The 16523-nt window shown below is 38.8% G+C and overlaps 1 protein-coding gene across 1 annotated transcript in view; it reads right to left on the bottom strand.

Annotated features, from left to right (window-relative positions):
• The window catches only part of Unc13c (unc-13 homolog C), a 281403-nt gene that overhangs the window by 65641 nt on the left and 199239 nt on the right, over window positions 1-16523 (bottom strand). Inside the window, exons 19-23 of the mRNA XM_069995373.1 lie at window positions 14929-15055; window positions 10919-11015; window positions 9842-9985; window positions 5700-5777; window positions 2157-2234 (exon numbers count right to left, since the gene is read on the bottom strand). Coding sequence (XP_069851474.1) covers window positions 2157-2234; window positions 5700-5777; window positions 9842-9985; window positions 10919-11015; window positions 14929-15055 — 524 coding nt within the window. The remainder of the gene's footprint in view (window positions 1-2156; window positions 2235-5699; window positions 5778-9841; window positions 9986-10918; window positions 11016-14928; window positions 15056-16523) is intronic.

Genomic DNA, 16523 nt, shown 5'->3' on the forward strand with positions numbered 1-16523 from the left:
GTTTTCTGGTGGTTTATTGGAGATAGGAGTCTCACGGTCTCTCCTGTCCGGGCTGGCTTTGAACCGCGATCCTCAGATCTCAGCCTCCTGAGTAGCTAGGATTACAGGCGTGAGCCACCAGCGCCCGGCCTTGGGCCTTCTTTTTCTTAGCAATAACAGGTAAGAGATTAAAGGAAGGGAAATGGAGAAAAGAAATTTAGGAAACATCCAAAAATATAAAGAGGAAAAATGCCTACAGGTAGGAAACTAGAGTCAATGATAGCAACCCAATAGATTCTATCTATCTATCTATCTATCTATCTATCTATCTATCTATCTATCTATCTATCTATCTATCTATCTATCTATCTATCTATCTGTCTATGGAAGCTAAGGCTTAAAGTTGATTTCACTCATTTACTTAAGTGGATTGATCCTGTGTATTTTTTGGGAGGAGTTTAACAAATAAACATTGCATGAGTTACAAAGAGAGAAAGCTCCCATGCCTAGAATTTCCGTCTTCATTAGTTTGCCCAGTAAAAGAGAAGGGTCTCTGAACTAGTCATTGACTTGAAACTAAGTTTATAATGCGAAAACTGTACATTTTAAACTGGTAATGGTATCTGGAATAAGAATCAATTTTTAACAGATGAACAGGGTCCCTTATAATGTGTCAGGGTGGAAGATGGCCTGATCCATACACTTTCCTGTAAGTTTAGCCTTGATTCATCTGTTTGGTCTGTCTTCTTTGATTTATCTGATTCATAAATACTCAGTTTGCCAGCACATTGCCCATGTTAGACCCTACATTTAGATAAGTGATGAAATAGTAGTAGCAGGAGGAAAAATTTCTGGAAATACGACATTTTAAAGATTATTTCATTTAAAAAAATTGGTGTTTAAATCTACCGAATTTCACAGATCAGATTTCCCAGAAGAAACCAGTGCTTTCTTCAATACTTTTCAATACATGAATTGGACCTCTAGGTCTGAATATAAAGCATCACTGAAATTAAGAAGGGCATCTCCAGTGATGATTCCTGATGGCTTGTGCCCAAGCCCAATCTTTAAAAAGAGGCATTTGTAGCCTCATAAATTTAGAAATAGGAGGAATATTTGCTTTGAATTCCAATTTGGCTTTCCATGCGTTCCTATATCTTGTTACAGTAAGGATAACATGAAAGAATCTTTTTAAATTAAGTTTTTTTGTTGTGAAAATACTGTACAGAGGGGTTACAGTTACATGAGCAAGGTAATGAGTACATTTCTTATCCAGCATTGTTGCCTCCTCCTTTGCTTTTCCCCTACCATCCCTTCCCTCCCACCTCCTCAGCTACACCCCCCCCCCATGAAGGAATCTTAAAGAGAAGTGTCTATATATTCATGACACAGTACCCTTGGGATTCCATTGGTGGGAGATGGAGTGGGAGAACCCTAGCTTCCTGATGCTCTTTCCAATCATCCCCCATCTTTCAAATGCTTACATTGGTTCATGGAAAAAGAAGAGAAGACACTGGCAGGCGGGAAGCAGGGGGTGTGCACAGCTAAGGTTTCCCTCTTTGCCCCATCCAAACAAAACAGTTGAGAACTGGTAGGAAATGCAATGGCCTTTAAGGTAGGGAGGGGCACACAGCCAGGGAAAGGGGAAGATGCATATTATGATCACAAACCTCATAAGAGAATCTTTCTCCTTCCTTCTTCTGTTCATTATTGGCAAGCCAAAGACGTTGGACAGAGACAGGACCATTACACGCACAACACAACACAACACATTTGATGCAACTTTGCCCAAGTACAAAAATAAACCACTGATAGATCCAAAACCACTACTGCCAGAACACCACAAATGAATGGACATTGTATGATACAATAAAAATCGACTCTCCTGTGGTACTATACAGATCATTAGCATTTTCATATATACATACATATAAACACATGAAATTGTGTATACAGATCTACTGAGTACTTCTTCTTCCCATTCAATTTTCCATTTCCCAATGTATTCTGTTGTAATTATCATCTTAATTATTAATGGGATATTAGGTTATGATCAACTTCCTGGTCATTGATAAACCACTTAAGAACTTGGTTAAGACATTTCCTATTGATGAGCAATATATTGCTAATGGTCTGTAAGTCACATTTGGCATATACAGCAGTGAAGATCTACTCACCTCTTTCCCTCCCATTGATTCAAACATTTTTTCCAGCTGGACCCGCAATTGCTGAATATTGTTCATCAAGATACAGGGCTTTAAGTTAAAAAAAAATGACAGTATGGTAAATATCCTTTATATATTCAATTACTGAATGAGTCATACATATGTCATTCTTGGTGGTCTCTTATTACATATGGCAAGCATAATAATTCTGCCATTTTAAGTTATGGTTTTTAACAGCCTAGAGTGGAAAAGGAAAAAATGACTTATGACTTTGTTGGTAAATTATATTTAATAACCTGCTCACCATGAGAGATTTGCTACCAAAGTTGCTTTCATCCTTAATATTATGATGTAAAATACTTACAAATTAAAAAATGCTGAACTTGAAAATGTTGTATTTGAGAAAACTGAGGAGTTTAAATTCTTCTGTAATTGCATGATGTTAAACTCAAAACTGCCACCAGAAATTTTTTGTTTTTGTTTTTTGGGTCCAGTCGTGGGGCCTGAACTCTGGGCCTGGGTGCTGTCCCTCAGCTCTTCAGCTCAAAGCTAGAGCTCTACCACTTGAGCCACAGTGCCACTTCTGGCTTTTTTCTTTTTGCTTATGTGGTGCTGAGGAATCAAACTCAGGGCCTCATGCATGCAAGGCAAGCGCTCTACCACTGAGCCACCTCCCCAGCCCAACCACCAGAAAATTTTAACTGCAAGAAATACTAAAAGAAAATGACGTATTGAAAGGAAACCCCCTTGTACAACTAAACAAAAATAAATAAATAAATAAAAACACCTTTAATATAGTCTCTAGTTGTCAATAAAATCTTTAGGCTAGTAGTTACATCCTTCATTATCTGGCCTCTTACTCTTTGATTATTTGCAACACATTAATCAATTTAGAGCTTTCTTCCCTAGATTGTTTCACTGTTCTGTAACTCACTTAGCATTTGTCTTATATGTACCCCATATTTGATTGTTGATCTCTGTGTTCCCAGCTAGACATTGTACATGCTGTCCTGTCTTTGCCCGATTTTCCTTATTCACACTACCGCGCTTATAAACATTTCTTCTGTGGGGCTGAGAGGGCAATGAGAGGAGGGGAGCACATAAATGGAGGAAAGAAGGATGATCAAATACCCTCATTATATTCAACGATATTACATAAAAATTGATCTATGTAACTTGAAGGTAGGAATGGGATGGAGAAATATGGAGGAGAATGACGGAAGGGGTAATGTTGGCCAAGATACATTGTACTCATAAGCTGCCTCCTAGAATTGAAATCCCTTTGTACAACTACTTAACAAAAATAAATATTAAAAAAATGGCTGGGCACCAGTGGCTCACACCTGTAATCCTAGCTACTCAGTAGGCTGAGATCTTGCGGTTCAAAGCCAGCCTGGGCAAGGAAAGTCCTTGAGACTCTTTTCTCCAATTAATCATCAGAAAACTGGAAGTGGCACTGCGGTTCAAGTGGTAGAGCGCTAGCCTTGAGCTGAAGAGCTGAGGGACAGTGCCCAGGCCCAGAGTTCAAGCCCCATGACTGACAAAAAAAAAATTTTGGGTGTCAGGGCTCAAGCCTATACTCCTAACTAATCAGGTGCTGAGATCTGAGGATTAGAGTTCTTAGTCAATCTAGGCAGTAAGTCTATTAGACTCTTATATCTTAAGTAACCACTAAAAAAACAAAATACAACCCCACCCCCCCAAAAAAAACAAAGTCAGAAGTGGAGCTGTGGATCAAATGGTAAAGCCTTGAGCAGAAAAACTCAGTATCAGAGTCAGGACTTGAGTTCAAGCCCTAGGAGACAGACAGACAGACAGACAGACAGACAGACAGACAGACAGACAGACAGACAGACAGACAGACACACACACACAGACAGACAGACAGACAGACAGACACACACACAGACAGACACACACACAGACAGACAGATACACACACAGACAGACAGACACACACACAGACAGACAGACACACAGACAGACAGACACACAGACAGACAGACAGACAGACAGACAGACAGACAGACAGACACACACACACACACACACACACTCCATGACTTATTTCCAAAGAAGTAGTGATGTAACAATGGCAAAAATGCAAAATTTGGTGGCCACAGTAGATATGACTTTAGTAACAGTAGAAATTAATTTCACATTGGAAAATAGAATTTGGAATCTTGACAGAATCATTTAATGGTTGCTACACATTGATTCCAAAGAGCAAGCAGATGAAAGAAGAGACAGCAGACAAAGAAAAGAAAATGGATCTATCTTCCAGATTGCTGGGAAGAGAGCCAGTAATGAATCAAGGACTCACAGGACGTCAGAAAGGTGGCTGTCCTTAGTGGAAAGATTTTATTATATTCTTAAACACATGACTGACCTTTGCAAAACTTTGTACTTGACTCTTAAAGTGACCACATCCTAGCTGTGATTTACAAACAGATTTTAAACCTCAGTTTGGTTCCCTTGATTGCCAGCCACTTAAAATATTTTCACTTTTAATGGAGACAACAGAGAATTATCTCCCACAGATTCTGATTCTGCAGGCTGAATTGGAATATCCAGGAACTGTTCTGCTCTGAGTGGGACTTCTTGATCTAGGGTTATTCCTTTGTATAGACAGTATGGAAAATTTTCATACTTTCAGAGGAAATGAACATCTGTCCCAAAGTCTACAAATTGAGCCAGTAGGAATTTCATTTCCACTAGAAAAAAGGACAATTTGGCATATTTTTAGCCGCTTGAATTTATCAATCCTACTGGAAAGGAATCTAAGGTAAAAATAAGACGTTGGCCTTATAAGAAGCAAGAAGACTTCATGGGTGAAGGGATTTGTCCCTTACTACCCATGTGGTTATGTTAACTTGGCTCTGCTGTGATTATTTGATGTAAGTCTTCAGGCTTATCCTTCTCATTTTCCTTCTCTATGTTGTTGGGAGTGTGATCAAACGCAGGGCTTTGCACATGCACTGCTTCACTACTGAGCTACATCACTACCCTTTAGGTTTTGAGACTATAATAAGTCTCCCTATGTTACTTAGGCTGACCTCGAACTCAAGCTCTTCCTGCATTTATTTCCTGAGTACTAGAATTACAAATGGGAACCATGAGACCTCACCTTGAGCCTATGTTTATAAGTCCATATGAAGTACAAGATTTATAAATAAAACCCAACTACAAAGACTTCTTATTGTGATCATTTCCCATGGTGTGGGGGAGGGGGGGAAGAGCTACTACAGACAGATTCCTTGGTATGATCCCAAATCAATTATTTATGAATATGTGGATTTTATTTATTCTTGATTTGTTCCTTATCAAAAAGGAAAATTCATGTTGACAAGCCTTGGGATAAGGTTTAATCTTTTTGTGAATCTGTTACTAACACCAGTGGTTCAAGACTACAAGTTATGTTCTTGTATCCTTCAATTTCCTGAGATCCCTATCTCTTACCATCTTCTATGAACAAGAAAGAAGTAATCTCCAACCTGAAGTTGGAAAATGTGAATAACAACCGAGAGATATTTCAAAGTAGAAGATTTTACTTACCACATTTTCCTTGTCACAGTAGGAACTGAAATCAGTGGATATAATTGCTGCATATTGGACTAGCACTTTATTGATAGTCTAAAAAAGAAAAAAATGGAAAATGTATTCAGATGAGTGCACAGATTTGTACCTACACTATGCAAACTAGTGTTAAAACTTACATAATTTTTGGCCCTGAAGGAACCATGCACAGTAACTAAACCCATATCCTTGACAGACCAAGATTCTTGTATTGTATATAGGCAATAATTAGTCATAGTTCTGAATACCATAGTTCTCAAAGATAGAACATTGATATAGAATGGATCCATTCTTTTTTTAAAGTACAATTTGCTTCATACTCAGAGGATATATTGGCTATGTGGTGGCAACTTTTTCTTACTAATTTATTTGATTGTTTGTTGCCAGTACTGGGGATTGAATTTAGGGCCTGGTGTTGGTCCATTGCTATTTCACTCAAGGCTAGTGCTCTACCACTTGAGCCACATCTCTACTTTCAGCTATTTGTTGGTGAATTGGAAATAAGAGTCTCCTGGACTCCATTCTGGGCTGGCTTCAAACTGTGATCCTAGGATCTCAGCCTCCTAAATAGCTAGAATTACATGTGTGAGTCACTGGTCTCCCACAGTTTCTTTTATGCTGGATACTTATTACCCACTCTTTGATGTTCCTCCCATCGTTCTAAGTAGATACATTTTCTTTGCATCTTCTCCCTTGGGTTCTAGTTTGTACTTATGCCCTTCATACATTTGGGGTAGTCATTTTCTTACTTTTCTCCACTGTTTATAGTTATTTACAGGTTGTACCCAAAACTTCCAGACTACATCAGTTAGCAAATGAGTTTTCAATGATAAGGAATCAGAGTGTGCATTATTAAAAATCACCTAGTAAAGCCATAGAACTGCAATTTTTATTATATCACACACTTCACTGTACTGCTTGTCTACTAAGTTTCTTAGTAATGAATTATCTGCTAAAAATATTGCTTACTTACACTCCTCCTCCTGTCTTTTTCACCCAAGTTCTACATATCATTTCTATCTCTAATAATAATATCTCTATAATAATATCTCTAATAGCTCTATGTCTGAGCCCAAGAATGCCTTTTGCTCCCATTAATTAACTACATTAAATTTTCCTGAAATTCGGTAAAGATATATCAGAGTTTTCTTCCTTCCACTTTTTTTTTTTTTTTTTTTTTTTTTGTCGGTCGTGGGGCTTGAACTCTGGGCTTGGGCACGTCCCTCAGCTCTTCAGCTCAAGGCGAGCGCTCTACCACTTGAGCTACAGTGCCACTTCCGGTTTTCTGGTGGTTTATTGGAGATAGGAGTCTCACGGTCTCTCCTGCCTGGGCTGGCTTTGAACCGCGATCCTCAGATCTCAGCCTCCTGAGTAGCTAGGATTACAGGCGTGAGCCACCAGCGCCCAGCTATCTTCCTTCCACTTTTACACATAACTTGAAGTACTGTAAGTCAAAGCTTGGATGTAATTTTCATAGAAAGGTAAAACAACAATATGTCATCCCCTTTCACACAGAAGCAAAAACAAAAAGTTTTTCCTTCCTTTTTTTTTAGTATGTCGAATTTTATTGAGCAGCTTAAAATGAACTGAGAGGGGCTGGGAAAGTGGCTCAGTGGTAGAGTGCTTGCCTTGGCATGCATGAGGCCCTGGGTTTGATTCCTCAGCACCACATAAGCAAACAGAAAAAAGCTGGAAGTGGTGCTGTAGCTCAAATGGTAGAGCGCTAGCCTTGAGCTGAAGAGCTGAGGGACAGCGCCCAGGCCCAGAGTTCAGGCCCCACGACCGGACCCCCCACCAAAAAAAAAAGTAAAATGAACTGAGAAAGAGATTTCAAAGCATAAGCTCAAGCAGCAATTTCAATTTAAATGTTTAAACTGTAAATCCCAGGCATGACTATGAACTTATTTTATAGACCTTTACAATCACAACAAAACCTGGAATTACGATAACACAAAGACATAAAGTTGACATTTTGTGGAGGTATATGATAATATGATAATATGTACCAAGAAAACTTGGCCTTGAAAAATGTGAGATCTTTGAGCAAGATGGAAGGGGTAACAATAATCAAGATGTATTATACTCATAAACTGACATGTTAAATTGAAACCTCTTTGTAAAACCACTTAAAGATAATAAAAAAAACCCCACCAAAATGTAAGAGATTATCAACAGCAGAACAATAAATCTAGAAAAATGCATTTCTTTTTCAGATTGTGTTGTCGTCTAAATATGACTCTTCATGGTTTACTTTAGGCTTAATGCTGAATTACACTGGGCTTTGCTAAGGAGTTCACGTTCATTTGTACATATGCAGATGACTCTTAGGTCACTTGGTGACAGTGTTAGTGGTAGGAATAACTTCACTATTGCAAACACGAAAGCACAGTCTTGACTTTAAAGCTTGTTGATCTCAGTCATTATGATTTACTGAGGATAAAGTTGGGATGGCACAAAATCCTCTATAATCCAGTGTTGTTTAGATGTTTCACCATCTGCTGAGTGATTTGTTGAACAGCCTGCTTTTGGCAGCTGCAGAGGTGGTCAGGGGCAGGAGAGGGTGGGAGCTCAGGTGGGCTGGAGCTCAGGGCTCCTTGATCAGGTGCAGCATCCCTCTTCTCTCTCACAGTGCTTCTATGGCCATCTAACTATGAAACCTGCTCTTGCTCTTCTAATGGAGAATTCTACTGACATTTCTAATACTCTGCACAGCAAAAACAGTATGCCACTAAACAGATTAACTCTAGGAGTTAAAACAATTCTTCTAGGGTTCTACTACAAGTGGTAGAATTCTAAGAAGAGCATGTGATATCCTTTTGACCACCATATCCATACTGTCCACCTGTCCTTCCTTTCCTTTTCTATTTCTCTTCCTTCCCTCCTTCTCTTTCCTTTCTGTCTTTTTTCCTATCTTTCCCTCCCTCTTTCTCCTTCCTCCTCTCTCCAGCCCTCCTTCCTTGTCCTTCCTTCCTCCCTTCCCTATCCTTCCCTCCATCTCTTTTCCCTTTCCTCCCACTCTCCCTCCTTCCCTCTCTTTCCTTTCTGTCTCTATTTTTCTATCCTTCCTTCCCTCTTTCTCCTTTTCCCTCCCTCCAACTCACTCCTCCCTCCCTCCCCTTCCTTCCTTCTTTCTCTATCCTCTTTCTCCAACCCACTCTCCCTTTCCTTTCTGCTTTTCTCCTTCCTTCCTTCTTTCTCTATCCTTCTCTTTCTCTTTCCCACTTTCTCCCACTCTTCCTCCCTCCCTCCCTTCTCTCTGCTTCATCTTGCATTTTGCCAGCTCTTGCTTAGGACAAGTCTTACACTTTGCCTTTGGCCATTTTCACCATTTCTCCCTTAGGCATCGATCAGTCTCTCACAATGAAGTTGGTACTTCAGGTTTTCTCAAGTATCCTCCCACTTTGTTTACTGTGATCCTACCAGGCTTGAAGCTGTGCTCCTTTCCAATCATCTTCCAATTAGAGTATGATTTCTTTCTTTTTTCTTTTTGATAAGGTATATTTTATTGCAGAGCTGGGGATCCAACCCAGGGCCTTGTTCCTATCTACTTTAAAAAGATCTCAGCAAGTAACAAGTTGCTTTAACATTTTAAGGGGACAAAGGGTCTTAAGAGAAATTGGCTGACCAAAATCACTCTGTCACATAAGAATATAGAATTCACAAAAATCAATTGTACTGCTCTGATGCCTCTGACATTTATTGGCTGATTTCTTACCAGAACTCAATTTTAAGGATTCTAACTCTAATACATGTTGGACTAGACTGTGATGTCTGCTGCAAACTAGTTGCCAATCTCAATATGAGGCTCCAAGTCAAGAATGACCAGCTAGCAGAATGACCAGCTAGCAAGCACCGTATTTGTCATGGAAATAATCTGGTCATCTATGCAAATCTCTTTCTTTACAAATGTCTGATATTGTCAATGAGAAAAACAAGAAGGTTTTAAAAGAGGAAACATCCATTATTGCATAAATAGGAAGTATAGGATGAAAGGAGATGAAATGCCCTATCAGGGCAGAACTGAACCAGGGTGGAGGCATCAGAGAAGACTTGCATTACTCAACCAACAACATTTTTCAGGTTGCCACAGTTCCAGAAAAGCCTTATTCCCTTTAACCTACCTTTGCAAATCTTCTCATTAGGTGAGATAATGCTTCAGGATTCGGGCATTCCAGCTTCTTTATAATCTCGAAACTCTGATTAAGCTGAGCAAAGACGTCCACCACGGAGCAGGAGAAGAGGGCGTGATCTGATGTTTGCTGAAACTGAGGGGAGAAAAGGCAAGACCACCCCAGTTAGCGGGACCTGAGGGAGGCGTGTGAATAGGCACCACTTCACATAAGCAATAGGATTTTACCCATCATGTACCTGTATTTCCCAGCAATGAAAGGCTTACTAAGCTTTCAAACAGTTCAATGCGTTTGCTGTAAAACAGAATGGAATTAACGGTATGGGGTAGATGACTGCTAACTGGCTTTCCCATGAGTGAATTTTGGGTTCTTTCCTTGTTTTCTGTCTCTTCAACAAGCAGGGGCATAGTTGAGTGAGCTGAATTTGGCTTAGGATTTTGAGTTGCTGTAGAGGGACAGGGAGGTGTTTCTAGTCTCACCAATTTGGAAAGGTTTCAGGATAATCAAGTTTTGTACAAGTCTAGGTAACGTGTAGAATTACTAATGCAGGAAGAAATAAAGACACTTGGGGAAAAAGATGGTGTGTTTTTGTTTGCTTGTTTGTTTGTTTTGTTTGCTTGTTGGTTTTAGTGGCATTAGGGTTTGAAGTCAGGGTCTTATGCTTGCTAGGAAAGCACTACACCACTTCAGCCATAATTATTTTTCTGAAAGGGCTTCACTGTTTTTGACACCTGCCTCTAGACTGGCTGAGCTTATCAGTATGTACTATCATGCCCAGTTTGCTTTTTGAGGTATTTTTTTCCCCTATGCTGGCTTATTACTGCAACCCTCTCCCCCCCAGTCTCTACCTCTTGGGTAGCTGTGATTACAGGTAGGTGCCAACATACTTGGCAGTTTTGTTTTTAATTTGAGCAGCTCCTTAGGAGTCTGATCAGAAAATGAAATTGTTTAAATTTATTTTGGTCATTGGGAAAGTCAATCAAAATGGAACAAGGCACAGTGAGTAGTTGTGGGTAGTTAAGAGACAGAATCCTGGCAAGAAACATACTTAAAGCCATTTCAACTCACTCCATCCTTTTTGTCTCTTCCCAGTGCTCCATGCAGGAATTCCATGGACACGTCTTCATTTTCATCTAGCCACTGCATGACAAAAGGCTCAAACCACCTAAAAAATAACACACCACACCACAAATTGCATTATTCAAGTGTAATTAACAGGGGTGCTGTTCAAGTATGAGAGTAACTCAGGATTCATCCTCTCCTTTTATTTCCTTCTTCCAGTTTTCTACTTTAGAGATCTTTACCTTTTCCGCATCAGATAAATTCCCCTTTTCTGTATTTTGTCTTTTATCTTTTCCTCTTACCCACTCTGAAAGACCGCAATTAATTTTTTGTGCCTATTCTGGGGCTTGAACTCAGAGCCTGGGCACTGTCCCCTGAGCTTCTTTTGTTCAAGGTCAGCACTCTACCACTTGAGCCAGAGTTGCATTTCCAGATTTTGTTTTTGTATTTTATTAGAGATAAGAGTTGTGTAGACTTTTCTGCTGAGGCTACCTCTGAACCATGATTCTCACATCTCAGCCTCAGAAGTTAGGATTACAGGTATGAGCCATAGTGCTCAGATTAAGACTTCAATTTAAACTGCTAAGTGTAGATCTGGTGTCATGTCAGAAGGTTCTCCCATTTTTAACTCATGCCCATTGGATTTCTGACACACCCCATCATTCTCCTGTAAAGGACTCTGCTTATTTCTGACTTCTTAGTTATAACCTGCCCTGCAATTGTGTTCTCTCACTGGTCTTAAGTTTTAAGGTGTTTTCTCCAAATAGATACCTACTTGCTAAAACACCATTAGGAAGATCATCTATTCCCCTGTTATACTGAACTGACACCTTTAATATAGATGGGCAATGGCCTAAGTATGACTCTGTCTTGGATCTGTTTTGTTTCATTCACTATTTATTAGCAGACCTATTGTTTAATAAGTGATAACATAGTTCTCCTTCTTTCAAATTTCCTCTGCAAGACTACCTGAGTATTTGGAGCCGTTGGTATTTTATGAGCAATTTTGAGGGAACTTGCCTGTTTATACAGTACTGGGGCTTGAACTCATGATTTCATGTTCTTGCTTGGCTGGCTGCTCTGCCACATGAGCCACACCTTCCCTTTCCAGATTTGCTAGTAAATTGGACATAAGAGTCTCTCAGATTTGTTTGCCTGGGCTGGGTCTCTGATCTCAGCCTACCATCCATGTCCCTTCATTTCTAACAAGACTTGACCTTTGTATTTTGCCTGTACAGTTTATACTGTAGAAGTTTCCACTTAAGTTTCAGATTTCTTTTCTTTTGTGCTTGTCCTGGGGTCTTGAACAGCCTACGTGCTATCCTTGAGCTTTTTGGCTCAAGGCTAGCACTCTACACGTGAGCCACAGCTCCATTTCTGGGTTTTTGGTGGTTAATTGGAGACAAGAGTCTCCAGGAGCCTCAGATCTTAGCCTTCCAAGTAGCTTGGATTATAGACATGAGTCACCAGTGCTCAGCAGTTTTAGATTCTTTATTCTTCCTTTCTACTTGCTTCTTTCTGCCCAAATCTCCACATATAGGCAGGCCAGGAAATTGCATATGCTCAGGTCCCTGGAGTGCATTTTTGTGAGATTATGGTTCCACAAATCCAAGTAGACTTCATAATCCTGGACAATAATAGTTGTAAATTATTGGTCACTGTTTGGCTTTGCAGCTCTGTATTGTAAAATGGTAAACAAATGTGGTTATGAGTGGTAGGGGAGGAAAGCTCCTGAGTCAATTCATCCTTTCCTGGGGACTCTTTACTTCTCATTTCTGGGTTGCTTACGTGCTCTCTCACACTGCTTAAAGTGATTCAGTTTAATTGGTCTTCAGTGAGTATATTAGTCTGATTTTAGTTAATATAGTAAGTCTACCAGAGCCAGAAGCTGATGTCTCTAGCACATAGTTCCTCTGTTTTACTTCCTTAACCTCAATCAATGATAGGACCACCAGCTGCTTCCCCACACGTATTTCATAGTCAATGTTTCCCTTATTTTGTGTTCATACAGATTTAGTTATTGAATTCTGTAAACTTCTATTTTCAAAACTCCCTTCCCACATATTTTTTCACCTTTGTGTTCCTTAAACATTTTTTTCTTCAAAAATTGTTATTATAAAGGTGATATACAGAGGGGTTTCAGGTAATGAATACATTTCTTTTGGATAGTGTCACCCTTCCTTCACTCTCTCCCAGATTTTCCCTTCCATCCCACTCACAAGTTGTATAGTCCATTCTCCACAGAGTGTCTAGTACCACTGCTGCATTTCATCTAAAGCACTCTATGTTATTAGTATGGCCTCTTAAATTATAATGGATATTATTTTATATATAATACTTTTTCATTGACAAAAATGGTGTATAAATAACTGTGAAAATATATTGCAAAATATGTATATTGTGTGGAAGGATTATATTGAGTTAATTATCATCTCTGTTAGACCTTTTTGTAATGAGATAGGTAAAATAGATTCTTGGTAATTTTCAATATGATACACTGTTATTATATATACTCAGTGTAGATTTCTCGACTTATTCTTCCTAACTTGTTTTGAATCCTTTGCTCACTAGCTTCTCCACCACTCTCTCCTTTGTAGTATAAACTCTTAATCTGTCCCATTATCTATTTGTAGGGCTGTGAAGAAAGCTATACTAGAGGCTACTAATATCTCATCATGACATTGTTCTTTACCGTCTAAGTCTCTTGCCTGACTTTCATTCTTGGTCTCTTTGAATTCCTACAATGACTCATCAGTGCAGTGCAAGTTTCATAACATCTGCTTAAAACAATCCAGCTCCAAACTACATTTCCCATGGTACTTTCGGCTTTTATTTTAGAAGATCTTCCCTAGACCATTTTAGAAAACACTATTTCCTCTGTCTCATACCCACATATTCCACACTCTATAATTATACTCACAACTTCCATTTCCATCTTAATGTTTACTTTCCTTTTTCTTGCCACTGATTTTTCAGTGTACAATACATGTTACACCATGTATTGTGGGTAATGTGGGGTATTATGGGCATTGATGTCTTCCACACTGTGAGAATCTATAGTACTTCATTTAGGCTCCTTAAATTAACTTGTTTCTTGTTCCTGCTGCATCATACTTTGCTTACTTATCCATCATCTCCTAAGTATACGCTCCTTTCAGGGAAGTCTTTATTTTATGCACTATTGTGCAAAACAAGTGGCAGCACTTAGCATCATGCCTGACAAATGGGAGATCATCCTTCAAGAATTCTGATACATAGCAAATGCAACACAATATATGTGAAACTGTGTGATTGCAAATGTGTTGAACTGAGAGAGGTTTAACAAATGAAAGAGTTAGATTTCCAGGTCAGAAGTAAGAATTTCTAGGACAGTTGTAACCTTGAATTAAAAGGAAAATCTGATTACATGGATCAATATATGAGCACCTCAATTTGAAAAATCTGCACTCTCATGTGTATGTGTGTGTGTGAGAGAGAGGGAGAGAGAGAGAGAAAGAGAGAGAGATAGACAGACAGACAGACAGAGACAGAGTGAGTGAGTGTCTAGGGGTTTGAACTAATACCTAGGCGCTGTTCCTGAGTTTTTGTGCTCATTGCTATCACCGTACTATTTGAGCCATAGCTCCACGTCTGGCTTTTTTGCTGGTTAGTTGTAGATAAGAATTTCATGAACTTTTCTTCCCAAGCTGGCTTGGAACTGTGATCCTAGATCTCAGCCTCCTAAGTAGCTAGTATTACAGGTGTGTCATTGGCACCCAGCTCTAGCACTTTTTAGAGGAAATAGTTTCATCATATTTCTCTTTGAGCTGAATATCCAGGTGAGGCACCCAGAAAAAAATGCATCACAATTCAATTAAATATGGTTCTCCAAGGACATGCAAACTTTGAAGCATGAATTTTATGACAAGAATTTGGCATTCAAATGAAGACTATGAAGAGATTTTTTCAGTGCTGTACAGTTCAGAAAGAACTGTGAATGGAGAACAAATGGGAGAGGGATAAAAACCATTACTTACAAGGAGTATTCAGGAACTGCTTCCTTGAAGGCAGGAAGTTCTCGTACATATTCATTATAAAACCATTTCACTTTGAAATGCAAATTCATGTAATCAGTGCTCTTGCATAACCGTTGCTTCTCATGTTCTGTAATAGAGGAAGTCAAACAATTAATAAGGATTGGTTTGCCAACAAGGCTGCTGTATTCCAATCTGCCTTTGGTAATCTTATTTCTGTAAAGGAGAAGAAAGAATGTTAGAGGTAGAGGAAAATTGTTCAAGGCACACTTGAACTTTCACAACATTAAAAAAAACACACACAGGCCCCTTTATGACAGGTCAAGCGGAAATGCAAAATAAGTTAAATGATCACCATGTGTCATAATGGAATACATGTGAATTTCAATACAACTAAAGAATAACAGTGTACTAATTTTTTCTCTTCATTTATCTAGAAGCTTTCATATATTTTGACTCTGATGCAAAGTAGAGAACAAATTAATACTCTGAACATGAAAAAAGCATGATTTAAACTAGGAGCCAGAACCACAGATTAATATTGGAAATAGGAATGAGTACCACTTTTATGGTCTATTTTTTCTAATACTTAAAGAATTAAGGTAGTTGAAAAGGTGAGAAAAATATATAATTTCTCAGCTAAATGGTTTTTATTTCACCTTTCAAGTTCAGCTAGAATTATTCTGTACCCTGTGGCTTTTTGATATTTCTTTAGAGAAATTTTCTAATATGTAACATTTCTCTCTCAAAGTGTCTTAAAACTGTTTTAGTGATATGATCATAGAGAACTGAAAGAAGGAAGATATAGAAGTTTGCTCATGATACATTTCTTTTTTTTTTTTTTTTTTTTGGTTGGTTGTAGGGCTTAAACTCTGGGCCTGGGTGCTGTCCCTCAGCTCTTCAGCTCAAAGCCAGCGCTCTACCACTGGAGCTACAGAGCCACTTCCACATTTCCTTTTTTTAGGTTTCTTGTTTTTTAATTCTTTTTTTAATTGTAAAAATACTGTACAGAGGGATTACAGTTACATGAGCAAGGTAATGAGTACATTTCTTATCAAGCATTGTTACCTTTTCTTTTGTTTTTCCCCTACCATCCCTTCCCTCCCACTTCCACAACTACACTCCCCCCGCCCCCTGCCTAAACTGTAAAGTTTGTTTCTCAACACACTGTCTTGTACATCTCATTGTTACAATGGGTCAACCTGTATCCCTATTTAAGCATTTTTTTTCCCTTCTCCTCCCCAGGCTAGAGAAGTGTGTATTCAAGATGACATCAAATACAGTGAAAACAGAGGTTATACCGTGGGGGAGAAACATACAAAGAAACAAAAAAATTACATGATACATTATAAATACATTAGAAACAATAGCAAGAAAGAAAACAAAACCACTTGTGTCCCTATCTTGGGGTTCATTTTGCTTAACATCATCTTATCTGGTCATATGTACATAGCTTTTGACTTTTTCTGCTTGTCTCAGACATATACTAGTTATTGAAATAAGGGAAACCATGGCACATATGTTTCTTTTGGCCTGGCTTACTTCACTTAATATAATTTTTTCCAAGTCTTTCCATTTCCTAACAAATAAGGTGATAT

This window comes from Dipodomys merriami, unplaced genomic scaffold (assembly GCF_024711535.1).
Source record: "Dipodomys merriami isolate MVZ:Mamm:240054 unplaced genomic scaffold, mDipMer1.0.p SCAF_48, whole genome shotgun sequence".
Classification (NCBI taxonomy): Eukaryota; Metazoa; Chordata; class Mammalia; order Rodentia; family Heteromyidae; genus Dipodomys; species Dipodomys merriami.